A 26,349-nucleotide genomic window follows, 5' to 3' on the forward strand; every position below is an offset into this window, starting at 1 on the left:
TCCAAGAGCCCTTATAGTATTATTGAGCATATTATGTATGATGGTATTATTTATTGTATATTATAGAGAGGATCTCATTCACAAAAAGAGTTAACTCTTATGCTACAATTTCCATCTGTCTTCATGAGCGGGTACATTGCAGCAGAGCTCTGTTTCCCTGCGGTCCGGTGATTGGAACGGGGCATCCTGAGCCAGTTAACACATTAAAAATGTGATTGAAGCTGACAGAGGGCATCTCCTCCTCAGGTGTTTATTCTCTGCATGCTAAGTGGTAGTAAGATGAGTGCTGGAGAAATATAGCCGAGTCCTGCATGATCCAGAAGGAGCACGGGGAGAAATGGAGGATCTGGAAATCAGAGGGAGAACTTTGCTGTAACCTGCTACTAAGTTTTCTCATTAGTGCATAGTGATTGCTAGTCAGCTCCTATTTCCAGCATGGGGAAAACCTAACTTTTTCCTTTCCGTAACTAAAGTTCAGTCATGGGTGTTGAGAGTGACACACACTTTTGGGCATGGCTTTATAAATATAGTCTCCCATTCAGCTTAATGGCTTTAATACTCTATGACTTCTATCTTCTAAATTCTGGTAACGGTGAATGCAAAAAAAACACAAAAACAAGAGCTTATGTACCTTACCCCTCTCGGTCCAGCGCCATTTACTGACTGGGACACAGCAGTGTTGACGAAATTGTAGAATATGTGATCATTGCACTTTGGTGTCGCAGCACCAGTAGAGTACATATTGCTGCATTTGCCCATAGGAGCATCAAAGAGGACCTTATAATCACATAGTAGTAGTGTTATGGACACTTTTACCATAGTTGTCAGTATACTTACATTTGATCCAGTATTGGATACTAGCTGCGGCGTGGGTTTGAGCTTTGGTGAAGGTGAGCATCGCTACAGGCGCCTACCTTGCATTGACTAGGCGATTTAATCCCTTTCTCTTGAATTGTTTTCTGCATATTAAGTATTGTTTCCCATCCAAATATCATTCTTTATGCACCCGACGTTTGTGCTATTGCACTTTATCGAAAATCAAGTGGTAAAACTGGAGACAAAAAAGCGAAAATAGTGTCTTATCTGATAACCAAGTGGTATAAAATATTATAGGTGCATTCACGTGATGGGGCTGTGACAGTCACAACTCCTATAGAAACATGTCAAGCCTGCTGCAGGACCCCCAATGAGATACGATGCAATGAATGAGGAATACGGTGGTTCAGAGTGCACACTGCCCAAGGTTCAAAGGTACGATCACACACAAAGGTGAAGCCTGAATGGGGTTTATTATGTCAACGCGTTTCAAGGTTTTCAAACTTCTTCATCAGGACTAAACCAAAATAATCACTGTGGTTTTGTCCTGATGAAGAGGTTTGAAAATCTCATTGATCATTGTTGTTTGGTCCTGATGAGGTTTGAAAACCTTGAAACACGTTGACATAATAAGCCGCATTCATGATTCACCTTTGTGTGAGATCGTACCTTTGAACCTTGGGCAGCATGGACTCTGAACCACCTTATTCCTTATTTATTGCATTGCACTTTATCGGGCTCTTTAGTCTATATGTGGCACATCACATGCAGATCTCCAGCTGCTCTTTCTCCCTGACAAACCCTGACAGTATTAGGTGAAACACATAGGAGGTCGGGGTAACTATTTTCTGCGCATGTAAAACAGAACATATTGAATGGAAAAATGCAAGTGTAAAATTAGTTGACGGAGAATCCGCCCTTCTGATGTGTTTGATCTCCTAAATTTACCCAGGACGATCATGGTTGAAAGTATTATAACTTTAGGTCATATCTCTATGTAACACTAGCAAATGGTTCCAAAGCACCTAAACATCTACTAAATATGTTGTAGAGTTTTTACTCACTTGAGTGCGACGGGAGGCAAACAAGGTAAAGTGTCCTTTAAGCAAGTCTCTGTTTAACCAATCCTGTGGGCACACAGGCTGGGTAGCGTCCAGTATCCTGGCTCGGTCTGCAGACAACAACACACAGGAGACCTTCTCCCTCCAAACACACAGACCATGTGCCAAACAAACAGCTTCCATTTTATAGGTTGTTAACCACACCCAGAGGTGAGGTATGTGGGTAGCTGGACCCGCCCAACTCTCCAAACTAACCTTAACCCGGTCCCAAGTGCTCCAATCAGTCCTCTTAGTGCTTAATTGCATAAGAGAAACACTCCGGGTTACATCACAGAGAACAGCCATCTCTGTGATGCCTTCCTCCCATTGACTATGCGACCGTTAGCCACCTTACAATGTGTATATGTATCTTGGGATCTGTTGGGTTCCCAATGATTGGTGAGTTATCCCATATCTGATGGTTAGGGAAGAACTTCTAAACTTGAGAATACCCGTTTTAGTATTTCAGACAAAGATATGTTTTTAAGAAACTTATGTGGTTTTTCATGACTCTTGTTCTTTGTAGAAAGTGTTATTTTGGCGGGACTACTTCGGATTTGTTTTGTGTCATTATGGAGGAAGGAAGATTTTTAAATGTTTTTAGTGCACATAAATCAATGGTGCCTTGTGAATTTTATGATTGTTAATACAGATAGGAGTTAGAAAGGAGTGCTGGAGGCTGTAACTCGCTCTCTATATGGAGAACTGGAGCTTTTTCAGGTTTCGGCACACAGTATAAAGTAATAATAATAAAATGTAGGCGGTCACATATAGCAATGTACTGTCTAGAGATGCTGCTGCACAGTCAGTTCATGGCCTTTAGTAACAAATAAAGCTGCACTATGTAAAGCTATAGCATAACATGAAATATATGAAGTTTGAAGTGCATTACTGCTCTAGAAAATGGGTTAAAATGAAGATACTTGGCACATAATTTAGCCTATTCATGTGTGTCCAGCAGCCAATGACAAGGCGATCTTCTTATGCTGGGAACCTAACCTAATATGATCCCTCTCCTGGGCTGATCGCCAACTACCCATATAAATGTAGGCTAAGTGCCAAGACACTGTACAATTGCCTTTCATTGTTGCTCTCTCTATCTTCAAGATTTTTGCTTCCTTCTTTAGAAGGTGACCAACCTTTCCTGAATGCGCCTCATTGTCTTCTCTTCTGTTGTAGGACTTTCACTTAAACAGAGTAAATCTGGAGGAGTCTGCAGCGGTGGAGAGCAGCCCTTCTGGTGCCCGGCCTAAAAAGAAGAACAAGAAGTCCTACGATTTAACAGTGGCGGATAAATTCTGGCAAAAACACAAAGGCAGGTAAAGTCTAAGTCGTCTTTTTTGCTATTTTTTATTACTTTACCCCAGTAATCTTTTATTTAAATTGTGCATACCTTTTTTTGGGCAGTGATTTGGGGTTTATTATTCAGCAAATGTTACTAAAACTGCAAAAATAAATATAGATCTAAATAAAAAATAAATATATATACGGTAGGTTTTTTTTTCAGTTGTTGGGGCCTTAAATAATTAAAGAAAAAATGTGTGTATGTTTTTAATTTTTTATTTATTTATTTTTTAATTATGTAATACCCTCCCCACTCAAATCAGGGGAGAAGATTCTCCACGAAAATGCTACCTTTATGTTTTTAACCCCTTCCTGACATCTGCTGTACATGTACAGGGCAAATTGAGAGGAGGTGTATAGATTAGGCTACAGGCTGAGCTCGCCCTATACCTGACACATTATGGCTGCTGGTCGCCGCCAGGACCTGCCTCTGCAGCCACAGATGGAGCGGAGCTCGCAACTGTTAATTTGGTAAATGACGCTTTGAAATCTCTGACAGCGGCATTAACAGCGCAGCGGCTTGAAAGCACGTCATCCTATATGCCCATCAGCCAATGAGTAGCTATGACAGCCCGGCAGTCTGTTGAAGACTCCCATGTCTGCCATCATGGAGTTCCATTGAAACGCAGCTTGTTGCTGGGCTTCAAGGAAGACCGTGATTTTTCCTATCTACAGCAGTACTGTGGTATTGCTTTATATAGCGCCAACTGTTGGAAGCAGCGATCCTACAATTCACAATGGATATTTTAACGAGTCTTGCAATATGACTTAGGATAAAAGCCAAATCAGAATCTTAACTTGCAGACACAGTGTTTTGAGCTATTGCCTCTCATCAGTGCAAAGTATGAGAACTGATTTGGCTAGATGAGAGGCTCTGGATGTTACCTCTTTTGGCTTTTCAAAAGACTTAGGCGGTCACATGACCACACGTATGTGATTGGAATATCTGCAGTAATCCGCCGTCTACAGTGCTGCGCTTCTCTAAATTCTCTTCCATTAAGAGAAGCCTGCTGAGACTAGGCAGCACATGGCCAAAAATATGCAAATCAAATGCATGCAGTCATGTGATTGCCCAACTGCACGGGGAATACAGGGGAACCTAACAGTCTGCACATGCAAATTGCCTATTCAGAAGGAGAGAGGTCTACTCTAGCGCCACCTATTGGAAGCAGCGTTCCTAAAAGTCAATATTGACTCTTCAACGAACCTTGCAATATGAGTTAGGATAAAAACCAATCCAGTATCTCAATTTGCAGACACGGTGTTTCAGGGTCTTGCCCCTCATCAGTGCAAAGTATGAGATCTGATTTGGCTAGGTGAGACTCTAGACTGGGATCTAAAGGGTAGTGTTTCAGCTTGTGAAGAGTTACAAGTCATGCCTGGCATGTCAGAGTGAGGAGACTTATACTTCATGCATGCTCCTCTGGAAAATGAAATTAATCAAATTTCCTCTTCAGAGAAGAAGACTAGAACTCAAATCCCACACTGTCAAGATTCGGCAAGTCTGTAGGCACTTATAGTAACTGCAGACTTTTTTCCTGGCACTGGAGAGCCTCTTTAACACAACTAAGCGACTACTTTTCTGAAAACTGCTGCATGCAAGACTGACATAATAAGCATTCGCTCATTATTTTTCTCATTATACAAAAAAAATTACCTCTTGTAAACTGGCCTTTAAGTCAGTCCTAGTCCCCCAACAAAAAATGCCAGGTAAGGAGTGTTAGTGGTGAGGACTAGGTTTCCTATCACTCCATGCTGTGAACAAGTAGGGCCATACACCAAACCATACCGCAGGATGCCCAGGGTTTGCTGCTCAGACTAGTGCATTCTTTGTGATTTTCCTCAGCCCCTTCCCTGAAGTTGCGGAATCGGTGCAGCAAGAGCTGGAATCTTACCGCAACCAAGAGGATGAAGTGAAAAGACTGAAAACTATAATGGTAAGATCATTCCATCAAATGTTTTTGCAGCGTTTTTGGTTTATTAAACGTACTGTAGACAAAGCACCTAAAAAAAAATGCAGCAAAATCGCCTCAAAACATGCGTTTTGCTGAAGGAAAAAAAAAAAGCAGTGCTTTGAACATAGCCTTAGGCTATGTTTAAATTACATTTTAGACTACTGTTGGCGGCTCTTTTGGAATGTGCATCTAAAGCCCTAGAAAACTGGATTCAGACATTTGCGCTGATGGTGCTGATTGGCTTTAATGATGCAGATGGAGTCACATTGTGCTCTGTCAAACATAATTTTTGCCCATATTTTTCCCATATTTGAAGCGGACACCAAAATGTGTTCAACAGTGCTTCCATGCCCTCTTCAAATACAGTGGAGAAAATAAGTATTTAATACACTGCCGATATTTGCAAGTTTTCCCACATACAAAGAATGGAGAGATTTGTAATTTTTATCATAGGTACACCTGTGAGAGACAGAATCTAAAAATAAAAATCCAGAAAATCGCATTGTATGATTTTTACATACTTATTTCATGCAATTTAATTATTTGATCTCCTACCAACCAAGTAGAATTCTGGCTCGCACGAACCTGTTTTTCTTTAAGAAGCCACCCTACTTGGCACTCATTACCTGTATTAATTGCACCTGTTTGAACTCGTTACCTGTATAAAAGACACCTGTCCGCACAATCAGTCACACTACAACCTCTCCACCGTGGCCAAGACCAAAGAGCTGTCTAAGGACACCAGGGACAAAATTGTAGACCTGCACAAGGCTGGGATGGGCTACAGGACAGTAGGCAAGTAGCTTGGTGAGAAGACAACATCTGTTGGCGCAATTATTAGAAAATGGAAGAAACACACAATTACTGTAAGTCTTCCTCTGTCTGGGGCTCCATGCAAGATCTCGCCTCGTGGTGTAAGGATGATTCTGAGAAAGGTCAGGAATCAGCCTAGAACTACACAGGAGGACCTGTTCAATGACCTGAAGAGAGCTAGGACCACTGTCTCAAACATTAAAGTTAGTAACACACTACGCCATCATGGATTAAAATCCTGCAGGGCACGCAAGGTCCCCCTGCTCACACCAGCACATGTCCAGGCCCGTTTGAAGTTTGCCAATGACCACCTGTTCAATCCAGTATTAAAGGGAGGATAGATGGGATTATGTATCGCCAGATTTTGGCCAACAACCTCCTTCCCTGAGTAAGAGCATTGAAGATGGTTGTTACTATGAAAAAAAGTAAATTTGATCGAAATACACAAGATTATGCTAATAGGGAAGCTTACCTGTGGAAACCGAAGTGCAGACAACCCCTACAAAGACCCATATTAAGACGGGAGTTTAAATAACAAAAAAAGCATGTTTAGACATTTTGGCAAAAGAGTCTGTTTTTCAGACATGGATTCATCCTGGGACAATTGTGAAGCTACCACCTCAGATGACTTTTCAGACTCCTCGATAGACCTTACCAACTTCAGCGCAACAAGACGCAATACGGTCTATAATAAGGGACCTATGGGTCTGAATACAGCCAATACAAATCATGGGTCAAAAAATGGAGGAGGAGGAAACGAGGGGGTAGAAAGCATAAAAGATCAACAACTATATCTGCAGAAGTACAGGAAGAAACACAATGCCCACTGATTAATTTGTCTAGCTACATCCTTACTGAACCGCAGATTTCTGTCTTGTCTAAAGGACTGTCTTTTTCACCCTCTAACGAATTCGACATATATTCACCACGTGCAGAATTATTAGGCAAATGAGTATTTTGATCACATGATACTTTTTATACATGTCGTCCTACTCCAAGCTGCATAGGCTTGAGAGCCAACTACCAATTAAGTAAATCTGGTGATGTGCATCTATGTAATGAGGAGGGGTGCTGACTAATGACATCAACACCCTATATAAGGTGTGCTTAATTATTAGGCAACTTCCTTTCCTTTGGCAAAATGGGTCAGAAGAGAGATTTGACGGGCTCTGAAAAGTCCAAAATTGTGAGATGTCTTGCAGAGGGAGGCAGCAGTCTTGAAATTTCCAAACTTTTGAAGCGTTATCACCAAACAATCAAGCGTTTCATGGCAAATAGCCAACAGGATTGCAAGAAGTGTGTTGGCCAAAAAGGGCGCAAAATAACTGCCCATGAATTGAGGAAAATCAAGCGTGAAGCTGCCAAGATGCCATTCGCCACCAGTTTTGCCATATTTCAGAGCTGTAACGTTACTGGAGTATCAAAAAGCACAAGGTGTGCGATACTCAGGGACATGGCCAAGGTAAGGAAGGCTGAAAAACGACCACCTTTGAACAAGAAGCATAAGATAAAACGTCAAGAATGGGCCAAGAAATATCTTAAGACTGATTTTTCAAAGGTTTTATGGACTTATGAAATGAGAGTGACTCTTGATGGGCCAGATGGATGGGCCAGAGGCTGGATCAGTAAAGGGCAGAGAGCTCCACTCCGACTCAGACGCCAGCAAGGTGGAGGTGGGGTACTGGTATGGGCTGTTATCATCAAAGATGAACTTGTGGGACCTTTTCGGGTTGAGGATGGAGTGAAGCTCAACTCCCAGACCTACTACCTACTACCAGTTTCTGGAAGACAACTTCTTCAAGCAGTGGTACAGGAAGAAGTCGGTATCGTTCAAGAAAAACATGATTTTCATGCAGGACAATGCTCCATCACATGCATCCAACTACTCCACAGCGTGGTTGGCCAGTAAAGGTCTAAAAGAAGAAAAAATAATGACATGCCCCCTTGTTCACCTGATCTGAACCCCATAGAGAACCTTTGGTCCATCATAAAATGTGAGATCTACAGGGAGGAAAAACAGTACACCTCTCGGAACAGTGTCTGGGAGGCTGTGGTGGCTGCTGCACGCAATGTTGATCGAAAACAGATCAAGCAACTGACAGAATCTATGGATGGAAGGCTGCTGAGTGTCATCATAAAGAAAGGTGGCTATATTGATCACTAATTTTTTTGTTTTTTGTTTTTGCATGTCAGAAATGTTTATTTCTAAATTTTATGCACTGATATTGGTTTACCTGGTGAAAATAAACAAGTGAGATGGGATTATATTTGGTTTTTATTAAGTTGCCTAATAATTCTGCACAGTAATAGTTACCTGCACAAACAGATATCCTCCTAGGATAGCCAAATCTAAAAAAAACCACTCCAACTTCCAAAAATATTAAGCTTGGATATTTATGAGTCTTTTGGGTTGATTGAGAACATAGTTGTTGATCAATAATAAAAGTAATCCTCTAAAATGCAACTTGCCTAATAATTCTGCACACAATTTAGAACCATGATGGATGTCAGCAAATTCGCTAGAGCATTGACTTTACTTTGCCATTTTTCTAATGAACCTGCAGAAATAGTGGGGATAGATGATAATGAGAACCAGCATAAGACATCAAGTTCGGAGATTTATGATATTGGTACTTTGGAAGAGCTAAAAACTATTTTTGACTTGCAACTTCTGGAGAATGAAAATCAACAGGAACCAATTAATTTGAACCAAGAATATATAATAAAGAATCCATATTATTACCCACTTCAATTGAGACCAATGATTGCAGATGATTTCCAAGAAGCTGTAGAAAAGGACTTACATTTCTTGAAAAAAACTATTAAAAATGAAAATTACAATATCAAACTCCCACATAACCTTAGATAAATTGGAGAGAGATGCTATCATGGAAATTAAAAATAACAAGGACCTCTTAGTAAGACGAGCGGACAAAGGGGGGGCTATTGTCCTCCTGAATGGGGGTCTTTATGAAAAAATGAACATGGGAATGCTACAAGACAGTAACACATACCAGCAATTACAGAGTGACCCTACTATTAAATTAAAAAAAATTAGAATGTTTACTTGTTTATGGCACCCAGTTGGGAGTGATTACTGAGAAAATAGCAAAAGATTTGCAGGTTCAGTGTCCAATTATTCCAATATACCATTCTCTTCCTAAAATTCACAAGGAAATTTTTCCCCCCTCCCTTACGTCCAATAGTGGCTGGCATCGGCAGTTTAAACAAAAAACTTAGTTTGTGGGTCGATATATTTTTACAACCTCTAGTAAAACAACTACCTGGCTATATCAGAGATGCCAAACATCTTATAGCATCCTTAGATGGCACTAAGTGGCAAGAGACTTCCTTTTGGCTTTCATGTGATGTAGTGAGTCTTTTTTCATGTATACCCCACACTTTAGTGACTTCCATTTTATCCTATCACTTAAATGCCTATAGTGCCTATAGTAGGGAACTACAACAATTCCTAATATTGGCAGTGGAATTCCTACTTGGTCATAATTATTTTTCTTTCAATGACGTGTTCTTTTTACAGAAATGCGGAGCTTCTATGGGGGCTGGCTTTTCCCCATCTATCGCCAATATCTTCATGGCACATTGGGAAAAGCTCTTTATTTTTTCAGACTCTAGCCCTTTCTCCATCCATATCAGGTGGTATGGTCGCTATATAGACGACCTGCTCCTGATATGGGATGGGACAAGGACAGAAGCTGAGGATTTTATTAGATTCATTAGTGACAATTCCATGAACTTAACATTTACTTCTAATTTAGAGCAAACAAAAATCGATATTTTTGGATGTTACTTTGACTCTCAAGGACAATGTAGTTGTCATTACACCTTTTAGGAAGAGTCTGTCTAGAAATTCTATTCTATTGGCTTCCTCTTGCCATAATAAAAAAAACATTACATACCAGTAGGAGAATTAATACGTACTAAAAGGAATACGAGCAATGCCCAACAATACAGGATAGAAGCAAATACAGTTATGAATAGACTATCAGACAGAGAATATCCCAATTGGAGACAGACAAGATATGATTAGAACAAAAAGAAAAAAACAAAACTAAAACTCCTAACCATGTCACATTTGTTTCCCAATATAGTCCTCAATTTCCAACAATAAAAAACATAATAAGTGAATACTTACCCATGCTGCATGTTGACCCAAAACTCAGGGAGGTACTTTCAACACCAGGTAGGTTTACAGCCCATAGAGCACCCACTCTGGGGGACCTCTTATCACCGAATCTGTACTTAAATGTAACTAAATGTAACTCAATGACCTGGTTACACACAACCGGTTTTTATAAATGTGGACATTCTATTTGTTCGTGCTGCACCCATATAACTAGTACAAAGATTTTTACATCCTTTTCTACTAATATAGTATATAATATAAAAATGTTATTAATTGCAACTCTACTTATATCATCTATGTTATTTCATGCAATGCATGTCGTTTACAATTTTTTAGGATGTACTTGTAATCCTCTAAAAACACGCATTAGACGCCACTTGTCAGACGCCCATAATAAATTAATTAAAAAATGTTCTGCTGCTTCATGGCATTTCTCGGTGTGTCATAATGGGGATACTGCAACATTCAGTATAATTGGCATTGAGAGAGTTATAAGACCACATGGGGGAGGTGATCATAGGAGAAAACTCCTTAATAGAGAAAGCTGGTGGATTTACACTCTGAACACACGCGCACCGGCTGGTATGAACATCAGACACGATCTAATGTATCATTATGAATGAGAATTTTCCTCCCCCTTCCTTCCCTCTTTTACATGTAAGTAGATGCAATTAAGTATGTTTATAATTCCTTTGTAATACTCTTTTGCTGTTGGAACATTTCAAAAAGGCATTTTACTATGTTATATGTTTTTATTCATTATTGTCTGTTTAACTTTGATTGGTTTATCTGTGAACATGTGATCAGCAGGATATGACATATAATGCCATTTCCATGCTGTTTTTCACTATGCAATGATTAAGAACTCATAGTTCGAAACACGTTTGCTGATGTCCTCCTAAGGCTGTTTTAATACTGTTTTCATGACCTAATAAAGAAATTGATTTTAGAAGAATTGTTCAGCTGGATTTCCCTGGTTTCCTGAAGAAGAAGGATTAGTACAACCCCAAGAACACTGTCCCCACCGTGAAGCATGGTGGGGGAAACCTCATACTTTGGGGGTGCTTTTCTGCAAAGGGAACAGGTTGACTGCACCGTATTAAAGGGAGGATAGATGGGGTCATGTATCGCGAGATTTTGGCCAACAACCTCCTTCTCTCAGTAAGAGCTTTGAAGATGTGTCGTAGCTGAGTCTTCCAGCATGACAATGACCCAAAACACACATCCAGGGCAACTAAGGAGTGGCTCCGTAAGAAGCATTTCAAAGTCCTGGAGTGGCCTAGCCAGTCTCCAGACCTGAAACCAATAGAAAATCTTTGGAGGGAGCTAGAACTCAATGTTGTCCAGCGACAGCCCCGAAACCTGAAAGATCTGGAGAAGATCTGTATGGAGGAGAGGGACAAAATCCCTGCTGCCGTGTGTGCAAACCTGGTCAAGAACTACAGGAAACGTCTGACCTGTGTAATTGCAAACAAAGGTTTCTGCACCAAATATTAAGTTCTGTTTTTCTATTGTATCAAATACTTATTTCATGCAATAAAATGCAAATTAATTATGTAAAAATCATGCAGTGTGCTTTTCTGGATTTCTTTTTAGATTCTGTCTCTCACAGGTGAAGTGTACCTACGATAAAAATACAGACCTCTCCATTCTTTGTAGGTGGGAAAACTTGCGAAATCGGCAGTGGATCAAATACTTCTTTTCCCCACTGTAGGTGGATACTGCCGAAAAGTATGTCTGACAGCACAGTGTGACCCCATCTGCATCATTAAAGACAATCACGCCATCAGCTGAAATGTCCAGGTCCAGTTTTCTAAGGCTTCAGACTTAAGCCCCAGCAGAGCACCAGTAGCCTAGAGCACAATGTGAATATAGCCTTATACATTAGGAAAGCCAGGGTGCTTTTTGGGGTATTTTCCATAATGTAATATTTCCTATTTTTCCTAACTACTATTGAATCGGAGAAGCTTCTGAGTGATTCCATTAAGAGTTAGGATAATTATCTGGGAGATCAAGGAAGCTAAAAACCGGAATCATTTATTGAGACCTGCATTACATAAGTGAAATCTAACACAGGGACAACTGCGATGTTAGTGTCCATTTAAATTTTTTTTTCCTATTCAGCTAAGTTTCTCCCTCGGCTCCAGTTTGTTATGTAACAACAAACAGCGCTATACTCACCTTCCCTAGGTCCACCAGCGAGTCTCCACCATTGCTCCTGGTACTTTGCATTGGCTGTGACGTCACCTTCACAGCGTGGACTGTTAGCCAATCGGGGAGCTCAGTGGCTTTGCTAATGTAGACGGACCTCCCCCTTCAGAGCTGCTGAGCTCACTGATTGGCCGTTGAAGTGACACCTGCACAGCAGACAGTGCCAGGCCCCAGAATCAGCAGCGGAGACTCTCAGGTGGACTCGGGTATGGCCAAATTTTGCTCATATTGACCAGCACATAACAGGTCATCTTGTATCATTGTGGAACTTCTATGTGTACTCAATATTCCTATTCAGTGTATTTATAGCTATACTGCCGCTATTACAGAGATACCTGTCTGTTTTGGGCAGTTTAGGGGTAGACCCAAGTCCTACAATAGACCAGGTCTACGTGTTGTATACTATGGCCGTTTGTGGCCTTTTTAAATGTTTTTAAGTTCCTGTTTGTGGGTTGTCATAGTTATGCTTAATAAACTATTTTTAGGCGATCACCTTTGTATACTTCTTTTGTGGATTTTGAATAATGTTTGGTATGTTATGGTAGATCTCTGTTTATAGGATAGTGGTGCCCTTCATACAATTTAGTTTCTCAATTATTTTGTTAAAGCCCCATTAATTTGAGGGCTGATCTGATTTTGGGAATAACATACACTCAGATCTGCCAATCATTAAACACATACTGGAGGACAGACCACTGAGACCCCCAGCAATCCTGGGAATGGAAACCTCCGCACTACGTCATCCCTGTGTCCTTTTCCTCTACTCACTGTCCCCAGCCACGGTTTTAATGATGAATCCAGTTTTCTCAATGTTGAGCTTTAGAAAGCAGAAGTGGGATGTATCTAATAAATACCCTGAAACTACGGAGGTTTATATACCATAAGGGCTCACTGCTAGTGCATAGTCCTGGGTAGGTACTCCGTATTTCTTTCTGTGTCAGATTTATTGAAGAAAGGAGCAAAACATAGTTACTGTTCATGTCGTTGTCTTTTACAGGTGGTCAATAGCATTTATTCTTTGCTTGATATATTCCGTGTCCAGTGTAAGAACTAAGGCCCCAATTCATCAGAGCTTTTATGCCAGCAAACTGTCCTAAAAAGTTTTGCACAACTCAAAAATTTTCCAACTTTTGGGATTTCCACACCATTTTTGCCCAGCTCCAACAAAATCAATGGAGTTAGGGCAGATAAAAGCGAGACAGTTCCCACGGATCATGAATTTGGTGCCATTCCATACTCCACAAATCTTACTTCAATCCCTAACTAAGAACGGTGGCATGCGCCTCTCCTGATTCATTAAGAGTTGAGGACCCTCACACTCCACCCTATCCCCTCATCAAGACTGAATTGAAAAACACCAATCTTGAAGAATTGGGGTCTAAGTGTTCTTGTAAGTGTGATATATACATTCAAGTACATACAGTGATTGTATACATCTTGGTAACCATATCTGAAGAGTCCCATATTTTATACACTACAGGACATAAAACAGAGCAGTAATAAGACAAGCGACATGAAGCAGAACCATCAGTAAGTAATGTGCTCCTCAGACATTGTGGGGGCATCACCACCCCAGAACAGACCTCAATCGGGAGACAATCAATCCTGCACACTCCTTATCTATGAACTGCTCCAATATATACTGCCACTGCGGCCTCTCCTCTCCCAATACGGATAGTTCTGCTTCACGTCACCTGTCTTATTACTGCATTATTCTGTGCCCTGTTGTGTATAAATGTGTTTTTTCTGATTTTGTGTTATTCTATGCCTGATGAAGAGACCTGAGTAGTCTTGAAAGCTGCTACTTGTTACCATCGTTTCACTTAACAATTAAAAGGTATCAGCCACTGAGGACTCTCAGTATTTAGTATTTTTCTATCTACTGGCTAACTCCGCACAATACATTTTTTTCCTGTAAGACATATGGCAGTGCTGCATTTCAGTTTGTTTCATGAATCTTTGTTTTTTTTGTCTCAGGGCTTGGAAGGTGAAGACGAAGGTGCCATCAGTATGTTGTCAGACAACACGGCAAAACTTACGTCTGCGGTCAGGTAGGTGCTGGGAACATGCATTTTATAGAAAATGTAATGCCAGAAAATAATCTATTGATTGCCTTTTTATGTTAATCATATATTTATTTGCATTTTTGTGCTTTTATTGATTAAAACTATGGTCCTATTTCATTTTACCCTCACGTCAGAGTCTTCGCTTATGTCTGAAGCCCTTTAGCCTTTGCCCCGACGAGGCCAGTGACTGTAGTGATGCAGACAAAGTCACTTTGTGCTGTCAGACATAATTTTCGTCCGTATACTTCTTTTTAAGGGGCGCTCTTAGATGTGGTAGGCAGACGTTAACCTCCACTGAAGTGAGGGATAGAACGTGATGTGAACCCGACCTGATTTTCCATGTTGCTTTGCATTTATTTTCTAAAGTTAGATACCAGGTAAAAATTTAAAAGTTAGTAAATAATCTCCCATATCAACTTAGGATTTCTAATTTTTTGGGTCCTCATATATCTCCATCTTTCCCTGGCATATGATTACTGAGTGGCACCATCTTGAGCTGTCCAGACGTCTCATAGGGATTATGTCTTCCTTTCGTGTCCTTCAGCTCTCTTCCAGAACTTCTAGAGAAGAAGAGGCTCATAGATCTACATACTAATGTGGCCACTGCAGTGTTGGAGCATATCAAGGTCAGTTGTGAAATGTTAAATTGTTCATTGCTTAATGTGGCTATACATCATGTAAGAAAGGTCCATTGCTTTAATATCCTCTATAGAACAGCTTAGATTGACTCCGATGTAGCTGCTCTCTGCTGATGACCACAAGCACTCCACGGCTTAGATTAAAGACAACTTACCATCTCTATTTTCATAGCTATGGCCTTGTCAGATAATGGCCAAACAATTATCTCACCTTCACACCTAAAGGGAAGGCCAGACTCGGGCAAAAATCACGCTGGAAGTCATGCTGCAAAATTATGCACCCATTAATCAATGAAAAGACCACCAATTTGACCACAATCTACAATGGATGTGATGTGTTGACTGCTTTGCCATGGATCTTCAAGCAGGCTGTAATAGGTTTACTCTCCTCACTCCAAAAGTGACAGACAGCTCTTGTTTCTGTGTTCAGAGGAGCCATTGAAAGACTTTGTATGTTGATCAAATCCATAAATATGTGATATGGTTGTTTAGTTAAGCTTTAACTGGAATCTGTCAATAGGATCAACCCTCAAAAGTCATCTATTATATAGGCATGCAGGTCATAGGAAGCTGAATAATATGTTACCTTCATATTTGCAATCTTATGTCTTATTCCTGAGAAATCCATGTTTTTATTAATACGTAAATGAGCTGTTAAGATCTATGGGCCGGACATAGATCTCCCTGAGAATCTGCCTCCAGAGATTATTACAAATGAAGGGGGCGTTACCAGTGTGAGACATGTAGATCAGGAGAACAGACGGTCAGTCGTTACATGTCTCACACTGGTAACACCGCCTTTCATTTAAAATAATCTCTCGAGGAAGATTCTCAGAAGATCTATGTCTAGCCCATAGATCTTAACAGCTCATTTACTTATAAAGATAAATGTGTATTTCTCTGGAATTAAACATCAGATTGTAGATATCAAAGTATCCTTTTATTCAGCTTCCTATGACCTGCATGCTCATATAGACGGCTTAAGAGGGTAGATCCCAACGAAAGACACACTTTAAATACACTGCTCAAAAAAATATAGGGAACAGTTAAACAACAAAATGTAACTCCAAGTCAATCACACTTCTGTGAAATCTACCTGTCCAGTTATGAAGCAACACTGATTGTGAATCAATTTCTCCAGCTATTGTGCAAATGGAACAGACAACTGGTAGAAATGATTGGCAATTAGCAAGACAGCTTGACGGTTCAAATAATCTTAAAACCTTGTGATTATTTGACAATGAATTTTTAATCATTATTTATGAATAAAGATTGTTATTTTATAGTTGCCAGTGGTTTTTGGAATTTTTCCAAGCTTAGGTGTTAGCTTGATGGTTTGACAGCTTTAATACATGTGAGGAATGTGTAAGAAGCAGACATTCCTCACATGTATTAAAGCTGTCAAACAGTCGCAAATCATGCACACGGGAGTGATTCAACCATATCACCGAGCAGCTGTAAATACTCGGAGCTCGGCCCGAGCATACTCGCCGAAAGGGTTAACAAAACATACTCACTCATCACTAGTAGCTGTGTCTGTCAGCACAGTGTCCAGAGCATGGAGCAGATACCAGGAGACAGGCCAGCACATCAGGAGTAATGGAGGGGGCCGTAGGAGAGCAACAACCCAGCAGCAGGACCACTATCTCCTCCTTTGTTCAAGGAGGAACAGGAGTAGCAGTGCCAGAGCCTTGCAAAATTACCTCCAGCAGGCCACTAACATCCATGTGTCTGCTCAAACTGTCAGAAACAGACTCCATGAAGGTGGTATTAGGGTCCAGCGTCCACATGTGGGTGCTGTGCTTACAGCCCAACACTGTGCAGGGCGATTGGCGTTTGCCAGAGAACACCAAGATTGGCAGATTTGACATTGGCGCTCTGTGCTCTTCACGAATGAGAGCAGGTTCACACTGAGCACATGTGACAGACGTACCTTCACTTCACAGACCCCTTGTGAGACCATATGCTGGTGATGTTGGCCCTGGGTTCCTCCTAATGCAGGACAATGCCAGACCTCATGTGGCTGGAGTGTGTCAGCAGTTCCTGCAAGATGAAGGCATTGAAGCTATGGACTGGCCCGCCCGTTCCCCAGACCTGAATCCGATTGAGCACATCTGGGACATCATGTCTCGCTCCATCCACCGATGCCACGTTGCACCACAGACTGTCCAGGAGTTGGTGGATGCTTTAGTCCAGGTCTGGGAGGAGATCCCACAGGAGACCATCCGCAACCTCATCAGGAGCATGCCCAGGTGTTGTAGGGAGGTCATACAGGCACGTGGAGGCCACACACACACTACTCAGCAGCATTTCCTTGTTTTGAGGCATTTCCACTGAAGTTGGATCATCCTGCAATTTGATTTTCCACTTTGATTTTGAGTATCATTCCAAATCCAGACCTCCATGGGATATTCATTTTGATTTACATTGGTCATTTTTATGTTTTATTATTCTCCACACATTCCACTATGTAATGAATAAATATTTGCAACTGGAATATTTCATTCAGTGATATCTAGGATGTTGTATTTTCCCTTTATGTTTTTGAGCAGTTAATTACTTTTTATCTCTTCCATAAATCAATAGTACATGTGTAAAAAAGAAACTTTGTCCAATATCTTATCAGAGAAATCCACTTCTTTCTCCTCCTGCAGTAATCACAGAAATATGGCAGCTGTATTTACCAACACCAAGACGCCATATTACACACACTCACAGGATGCAGCAGACCCCCATGATAAAGATGCGGGCAGCTCAGGTGCAAAATACTGATGACGCAACCACTCACACATTAACCATTCATGGAGGGGGTGGCTGCCTAGTATTATAAATACACACAGATAATTAATTTTATGTCATTTTCAGTGAGTTGCTAAATTAAATTAGCCATCAAGTAAGGGGAAAGATGCGGGCTCGGCGCCGGAGACTGCATCAAAGGCAGGGACACGACATATCAAGTACCTATACTTCAAAGGTCATGAAGGGGTTAACTGAAGCTTCTACCTACTGTAGAAGTTCTGGTAGCTGTTTTGCATCGTCATAGGTTCCTCGGTAGCCTTTATTCCTAAATCTAGGGTTTTGTATGTGATAACAGAGAGATGATTAGTGATCATGAAGCACAAAGTACAGAAATGAGAGACAGATGATCTGCGGCGTTCTGCTGCCAGACATTGTGTGCCGCGAGCTGCTGCACGTCGGCCCACTCGAGAAGTCTCCTACCATAACTCTGTGTTATGAAGTGTGTCAGCTCTAATGGCACATCCCCGCTATTCTTGCTTTTTCAGATTAAGTTGTAGGTTAAGATAATTTGTTTGTCAAGCCAATTGAGAATGATGGTTGTGTGGAAAAATTTGTTCCAAACGGAGAATGTTTTGCAGTTTCCAATTTTCTGGCATGAAAAAAAAAACAAAGCTTGAAGCAGATCCCAAAAAATGAAGATCAAATTAACCGGTTATACTCATTTTTTAAGTCTATAGCTTATTATAAGCCGTTAAAACATATTTCAAATGCTGTGTGTTATTAGTAATTAAATTACTAATCCCTGTAGAGCATAGAGAGTATTAAGTAGGTTATCCAGATTACCACCCCCATATAGAGAAATTGGGGGAGTCACCGTTCCCACACATATGTCATCAAGTGACGTGTCTGTATGGTATGTCCAAAGACTTTGGCTTTGGTGCATTGACCTATAAATTAAAAATGGGAAAGGGAGTCGACTTCCATTTATAAAAACAGCATATCCAGAATTTCAGCGTTACAAAGAGGCTCCAGATCCGAAAACATTGAAGTTCATATGTTCATTATGTCTTTTATCAAGTACATTGAATTAAGGGGGTTGTCCAGGCCTGTCACTCTGTGTGACTGCAGTTTGCCGGATCCTGATAGTATGCACTAAGCACACTGTTAGGATTCCCCTCAATTGCAACGTCAAGTGGGCGGAAACATGATTGCCATTATGCAATTTGCCAACTAGATTCCCATCCTCTTCTCACAGTACAAATCACATACTTTCAGTCCTGAGACCTTCTGCCCTGATCACACAATTGAGGTGAAACCTGACGGTGTGGTTAATTGCTCACTGTCAGGTTTGGCCAATCTACAGTATAATACAATGACTGCCAAAATGGAACTTAGGCCCCAAAACCCCTTTATCCAAATTAGATTGGAAGTGTGAGTGTTATACTTTATTTGTCCAGTAAATAATGGCACTCAAAGCCTGGTTACTGACAAATCTGTTCTTTTTAAAGGAGTATTCCTATCTCCAAAATGCTATGTAGTAGGTGTAATAATAATAATTTAGCAAATACTTCCAATTCGAAATGTTGTATAGTTCTTCTGATACTCTCTTTCTTTCCTCGTGTGCAGGCATTGCAGGACCTTAGGTATATGGTTACAACCACTGATATAGTGACAGTTAGCTAGTTGGTAATGGTTTTAATCGGATACCTAAGGTCCTGCAATGCCTGCACATAAGAAAAGAGAAATAGCAATTGCGAATCAGAAAAACTATACTACATTTGTAAATGAAGGTATTTGCTAATGTTATTATTATTACTCCTACTACTTATCGGGATAGGTTATTGGAGATGGGAATACCTCTTTACTTTTGACTGGTTAGTGTGAACCATACCTTACAGCATCTCAAAAGATGTATTATAGGGATGTAAGAAAAGGCTGAAATGCATTACTTAGAGGAGCATTCCCATCTCCAAGATCCTATCCCAATATATCAAAGGTGTAATAATAATAATATTAGTTAATACCTCAAATTAGAAATGTAGTATAGTTCTTCTGATTCGCTATGTCGCTTACCTCATGTGCAGGGCATTGCAGTAGCTTAGGTATCCATAGTTACATTCACTCATGTAGTGACAGTTAGCTAGCTGTTAGTAGTCATAACCATGGATACCTAAGCTACTGCAATGCCCTGCACATGAGGTAAGCGACATAGAGAATCAGAAGAACTATACTACATTTCTAATTGGATGTATTTACTAATATTATTTTTATTACACCACTACTTATTGGGATAGGATCTTGGAGATGGGAATAACCCTTTAAACTGTTGTTTCACGTGACCTTCCAGCAGCATGACTGTGTCTGCCTCTAGCTCCGCATCAGTCCTCCCATTCCATAGACTATTATGAGCAGCAACTGTCATCTCCCAAGGGCCTGAAAATCTGTCTTCAGTGCTTTGAGAGTGAATGATCAGTCCAGGCGAAGAATGATACATATTTCCTTGATAAATGTATTAACACTATACAGCAGCAATCAGCAGTGAATGAGTACATGATATCACTATTATTACACAAGTATATGTCAGCTGCTTAGTTTACGGTCTTCAGTAGAATTGTGTAAGCCGTTCCCCAGTTTTAATGTGACTCTCCTCTACTGGCCCACCCCTCTATATGCTTAAAGAGAACCTGTTAGCATGATTTTGCAGGTTACAGTAAAGACATGGCTGTAATAGGGCTGTTACACTGATTAAATTGATAACTTTCGCCAGCCCGAAATATCAAACAGGAGTCAGGTCACTGAAAAGGCTGTAACCTGTCACTGAAATACCAGGGGCAGGCAGAGGGGCCAGGGAAGGAGGAGAAGACCCAATATCCAGTCCGGCCCCTGTGCACCGAAATCTCATTACCAGAAAGCTTCAAATGGGGATTAAAGAACAACAACAAAGCGGATTTCTTCACCAAAGGTATCAATGTAATCAGTATATCAGCCGCATTACGGCAAAATCGTGCTGACAGGTTCTCTCTCCCCTGACCTCAACTGGACGGGGAAAAAAGAGGATTTGGCTTTGGCTCTAATCTAATTAAACCTGTCCGAGAAAGATTGGTGAATAGAGAGTAGCAACATTTTTACCATCGATACACACAATAGTAATATAGCTCCGGGTCTAAAGGAGTAACAGATTACAATGTTTTCATACATCAGTTGTACAAGTGAAGAGAAGAAACTTTGTAATATCTCTTATTAGAGATATACGATGGTGGATGGCTTATGCAGTTCTAATCAAAACTGTAAACTATTGTTTTCTTGCCACCGCATATAAATGTTCTTGAATTTAGCAATAAAACCAGAATGAAAGTATCCATTTTTACATTGCTGGAATCATACCGAGAGCAAGGCGCAGTTAAAATAAAAATGATGTTCTTTTACATTTCATTTGTGAATAAACAGTTTTATTTTGAATGGATTCACATGTGCAAATCTTCCGCTGCTGATTTCACATTCACATTTTATTGAAGGCTCGCCATGGATATCGCCTTATGCATTGCAAATGTGAAAATCCGCATCACAAATTGGCAATTAAAGGCAATCCCCAAAACTGCACATATGGCTATGTAGGTCTTTGAAGTGTAAATCCATCAACACTTTGATATCTTATTTTTGTTGCTGTTTTCATGATTAATTAGCAGGCTCACTCCTATTCAGATGTGTTTTAATTCATATGCCTCCTGAGGATGAATACAGCACCAGACACTTTAGCTTGATTGATAGCTCACTGTCTAATTTTCTTACCTGGCGACAAACGGACAATAATCAATCAGGGTGAAGAGACTGGTGCTAGGCGGGGAAACAAGCTCTGAAGGAAGATTCCAGTTAAGTGCTCGGTCACATCCAGAGCACTTAACGGCCTCAATTGCATGAGAATAAAGACATAAATGGCTCATCAGATAGAAGATATAATAGTGTTGATGGATTTACATTTCAGAGATCTGCATGTCCATATATGTTGCGTGGGGTGTATTAGCCTTACAGGCAAATTCCCTTTAAAGGGAACCTGTCACCAGTTTTTCCCAATATGTATGCTGTATGTATGTGCCCAATGCGCTCTGCAAGGCACAAAGAAAAGACCTTTTATTATACTCAGACGCCACGGTCTGGTCCGATGGGCGTCTCTGGTTTCGATCCGGTGCCTCCTCTCTTCCTTCAGTCGCCGTCCTCCGTCCCTGCTTCATGTGGATGATGTGTCCTACATCATCCATACAGTGTCCTCCACCATGCGCAGATGTACTTCTCTTTGCCCTGCCGAGGGCAGTACAAAGCACTGTAGTGCTCATGCATCAGCTTTGCCTACAGGTTATCGGTGCGCTTCGGCCTTCCCCAGCACATGCACAGTACAGTACTTGGCTCTGCCCTTGGCAGTGCCATGAGAAATGCTCCTGGGTAGGAGCGCAATGGACACTGTGTAGATGACATAGGATGCGTCATCCACATGAAGCAGGGAAGGAGGATGACATTGAAAGAAGAGAGGAGACGCCGGATCAAAACTAGAGACGCCCATCAGACCGGACTGTGCTGTCTGTGGGTATAATAAAAGGTCTTTTTTTGTACCTTGTGTAGTGACTTGGGGACGGACATACAGCTTACAGAGGGTTTACAGGTGCGGGCCATACTTTTTATTAGGAAAACCGGTGACAGGTTCCCATTAAAGTTCACAACACCAGTCTATGTTCACTGCAGATTTTCTGCAGCTTGTGGATGGCCTTTTGGATAAACTCAATTTGCTCTTACTATAAGGCTATTTGCCCACGATCAGGAATAGCAGCGTTTTGGACGCATCCCTCCTGCGCTGCGTCCAAAACGCTGCGTTCTGCAGTAAAAGCACAGTGGATGGATTTATAGAAATCCCATGCCCACTGCACTTCTAATTTGATGCTGAGTAAACTCACCGACAGCGCGGGCTTACGAGCTGTAGGATATCAATTTCTGTTGTGGAGGTGCTGGTCTCTGCAACAGAACATTCCCCAATAGAATGTATAGGGTGCGGTAACTCTGCATTGTTCAATGAGCACATGCCGATTTACCTGCATGATCGGACGCAGTGAAAATCCGCTGCTTCCAAGATACTTCAATAGCCTGATCGTTGGCACATAGCCTAATAAACTGCCAATGATCTGCCCGGTAAAAAAAATCCGCCACAGCCTGGTTACATCTTATTGTGACAAATTCAGACACGGACATGAAGGTGAATAGTAATCTTATCCTCTGACACTGCTCCACATAAAAGAACTGGCTTCCATGCTAGACCTCTTTTTTTTTTTTGCTAATCTTCCCTTAAAGGAAATGTATCTGATCTAATCTTTTATTTATAACACTTACATGTGGTTTGTGCCGTTCTCTTCAGCATCTCCAGATGTTTATTACAGCTTGTCAGCAAATTGCACCGAAAAGGCTTGAAAGTTTTGTCCTTTATTGTACATCTACTGTAAATGATGAGCTGAGAAATGTCTTTTTCCAAGGTTTGACACATTAGCACTTAAGTCATCGTAAAGTTTAATTTAGTAGAAACACATTTTTATATAATAGAAAAATGTTTTTGACCCCGGCATTTTCTTTTATCATTGTTATGGTGGATGTACATAGAATAATTCCCTTGCTGAGAGCGGTTTGTCAGTGTCCTATGGATGTACAGCGTGAGGTTGTTTCTATGTGGGATCTGAAGAGTGTAAGTAAGTGTCAGAAGACAAAGTGTACCAAGAGCTAGAACCTTGAAGGAAATATTTAGACTTTTGAATGCTGCTTTGTGTTGTGACATCTCATCAGTCACTTGCCGTTATGTATTTGCTACATAAAATATAATTAATTGTACGGTCAACTGTGTGAATTTAGACGTCTGCCTGCTTAATCAGTTTTTTTTGTGCAGACACTTTCGCACAGCTATGCTCTTGTGTATTCTTTTGGCCCGGACTCTGAAGTCTTCATATGCTGCTTGTGATATGTGATCTCCGTCCCTGCTGCTTATATTCCATCTGCATTTTGCATCGTCCTAAGGAAACTGACCATCAATCAGCTCCTCTGGTGTGTGCTGGCAGCTCGCTGGCACATCGGGGGATTAAGTCAGTGCTTTGACTCAGTGTTTGTGTCTCATAACACCCCAGCAGGTTGAAAGATTTCAACAAACAGCCCCCTGTCTTTATCCTTGGCTTTAATAGCTGCTAGTATTCACCAGTATCTTCTCCACCAAAAACAGAAAGGGGCCAGCCACCCAAGCCTTGTCCACGGACCTTTCCGCTTTGTGGTGTGTCAGATGTCAGCCCATCAGGCCAGATTGATTTATTGGCCTTTACATCTAAAGCTAATTAATCTTCCCTTGGAGCATTTGTTACCTAATGTCATAGTGTGTGCGAAGGGACCAGAATAAACTGTATGCGATATATTCCAGGTGTTGGCCCTCTTGTGTGGATTTTAGCTTTATCAGCTTGATCATCTGTGGTTTTTATATTAGCATTTTCTTGTGAGCCGCCTGTACTACCAGAATAACAGTAACTTGTCCAACATTGGATCTTATCTTACAGCTGCAGTTTTATTTTTCTACAGAGTTTTGGTATAAAAGTGTGCGATTTCTCGGAAGAATTTGTTCCTTAAGAGACAAAACACTTATGTAATTTAGGGGGCCATATATAACTGGAATGCTTTTTTTTGTATATAATTTTAAAGTGATATGAGTGTTTGCAGGACTGGCCTGCAGCTATGGCAGGAAAATAGATGAAGGTATCTATATACAACCCAATTTTAATTTTTATCAGTCGCACGGTTCACTAGTCGGCTTAGAGTTGGTAAAAATAGATTCCTGGTGATACCATCAGTATCCTCACAATCTGCCACTAGACATGCCAAAACCTTTACTTTTTCATACAGATTACTGCTTAGGAAGCAGTATATTGTGAAGATTCAGGCCACAGCTGCCAAATTGAGGATATTTTAGAATAATGTTGCCACCATTTTCATCCTCAGAGCCTATTACTAGTGATGAGCGAGCATGCTCGCAATTCGAACGCGCATCGGGGTTACGCATTGAGTATCGCAGGTGCTTGAGCACCATGCTCGAGTCCCCGCCCTGCATGTTTCGCGGCTCACAAACAGCCAGTAAACATGTGGGGATTGCCCGTGTAGAGTAGGCAATCCCCGCATGTTTATTAGCTGTCTATGAGCCACAAAACATTCAGGGCGAGGACTCAAGCATGGTGCTCATGCACCCGCGATACTCAATGCATAACCCCGATGCACGTTCGAATGGCGAGCATGCTCGCTCATGATTACTTTTTACCAATAAGCCTTGGGAACTTTTATTAAGCCGTTATGGTTCCAATGAAATGTCTGCTTGGCAGCCGCTCCTCGTGCTTGGCGGACTTTACCTGGGACCTGCCCCACGTTCACGTGCACACTTGTTCACTTGGAATTTGTTTTTACCCATTCTGCAGTACAACAATCGCGAATTAAACCCGGTTACGAAATATTACAGAATTGCAACATAACATTATTTGATAAAAGAAAAAGTACTAAATAAAATTGGCCTTTAAAGAAAATGTAATTTTCTTTTTCTGAAACGTCTGTGTTTTAGTGCATACAGTTAAAGTATTTATTGCATCTGAAAGAACAAAAGTCATGTGTTAGCTATTATATGTTATGCTCTCCTGGGTTTCATACATCTTTATTTTCTGTTCCTTTATAACCAGGACTATTACTATTTGTAGTTTCTTCCATCTTCTGTTCTCAGCTAAGTTACCAATTGCATGCAAAGCAGTGAAATAAGAGTTCTACATTCTTCAATAATTGTCAGAGAAAACAACAATGGCCAAATTCTAAGATCCCTAAACTAATTCTGTCTTTCAAAAATGTTTTTGGGGTTGTCATTTTCAGTATAGGGAGGAAAACGAGGGTTGGTTGATCATATAGGTATTTTTCACCTGATTGGCACAATGGTTCTGAATTTTTATTTCATTTACTATAATTCTCTAACACGGCTTACTAAGCAGAAGTGTACTTGACCTTTTGTTTAATTATGAGAGAATGAATGTATTTCGCAGCTTAAGAAGTTGCCGTTGAGATTTCAGTATTGTAGTGTAAATTACGTCCCAGTTTATAACTTGGCGAAGGTTGAGCTATGGAGTTAAACTGTCTCTTAGTTGTTTTCTGTCTTTGCAGTTGTCTAAAACCCGCCACACACGTTAGATTTCTGTCTGCTGAATAATGCTTCGGACCAGTTATCCTCTATCTCATACACTGGAGCATCGGCATTATTTTAAAGTCTATGGTGGGGCCTTTACAGTCTGTCTTATTTTAATTCTCGATTCTTATCCCACCACTTAAATGGCTAGGCTCCAATTAGATGAGCAGATAATAGAAAAACAAGCATTCCAAAAAAAAATTCCCAATTCTTAATTATCAGATCCAATTGAATGAGTGTTGATTTTTAAGTTGACCTAAAAAAAAAATTCATTATTCTCGGCAGCACATCAGCCCATC

The 26,349-nt window shown here is 40.7% G+C and overlaps 1 protein-coding gene across 1 annotated transcript in view; it reads left to right on the forward strand.

Annotated features, from left to right (window-relative positions):
• SCFD1 (sec1 family domain containing 1) overlaps positions 1-26,349 on the forward strand; it is a 79,784-nt gene that overhangs the window by 23,978 nt on the left and 29,457 nt on the right. The window contains exons 11-14 of the mRNA XM_073639051.1: positions 3,096-3,235; positions 5,107-5,197; positions 14,364-14,437; positions 14,997-15,078. Coding sequence (XP_073495152.1) covers positions 3,096-3,235; positions 5,107-5,197; positions 14,364-14,437; positions 14,997-15,078 — 387 coding nt within the window. The remainder of the gene's footprint in view (positions 1-3,095; positions 3,236-5,106; positions 5,198-14,363; positions 14,438-14,996; positions 15,079-26,349) is intronic.

This window comes from Phyllobates terribilis, unplaced genomic scaffold, assembly GCF_046119375.1.
Source record: "Phyllobates terribilis strain yellow unplaced genomic scaffold, ASM4611937v1 Scaffold_7__3_contigs__length_470593459, whole genome shotgun sequence".
Taxonomy (NCBI): Eukaryota; Metazoa; Chordata; class Amphibia; order Anura; family Dendrobatidae; genus Phyllobates; species Phyllobates terribilis.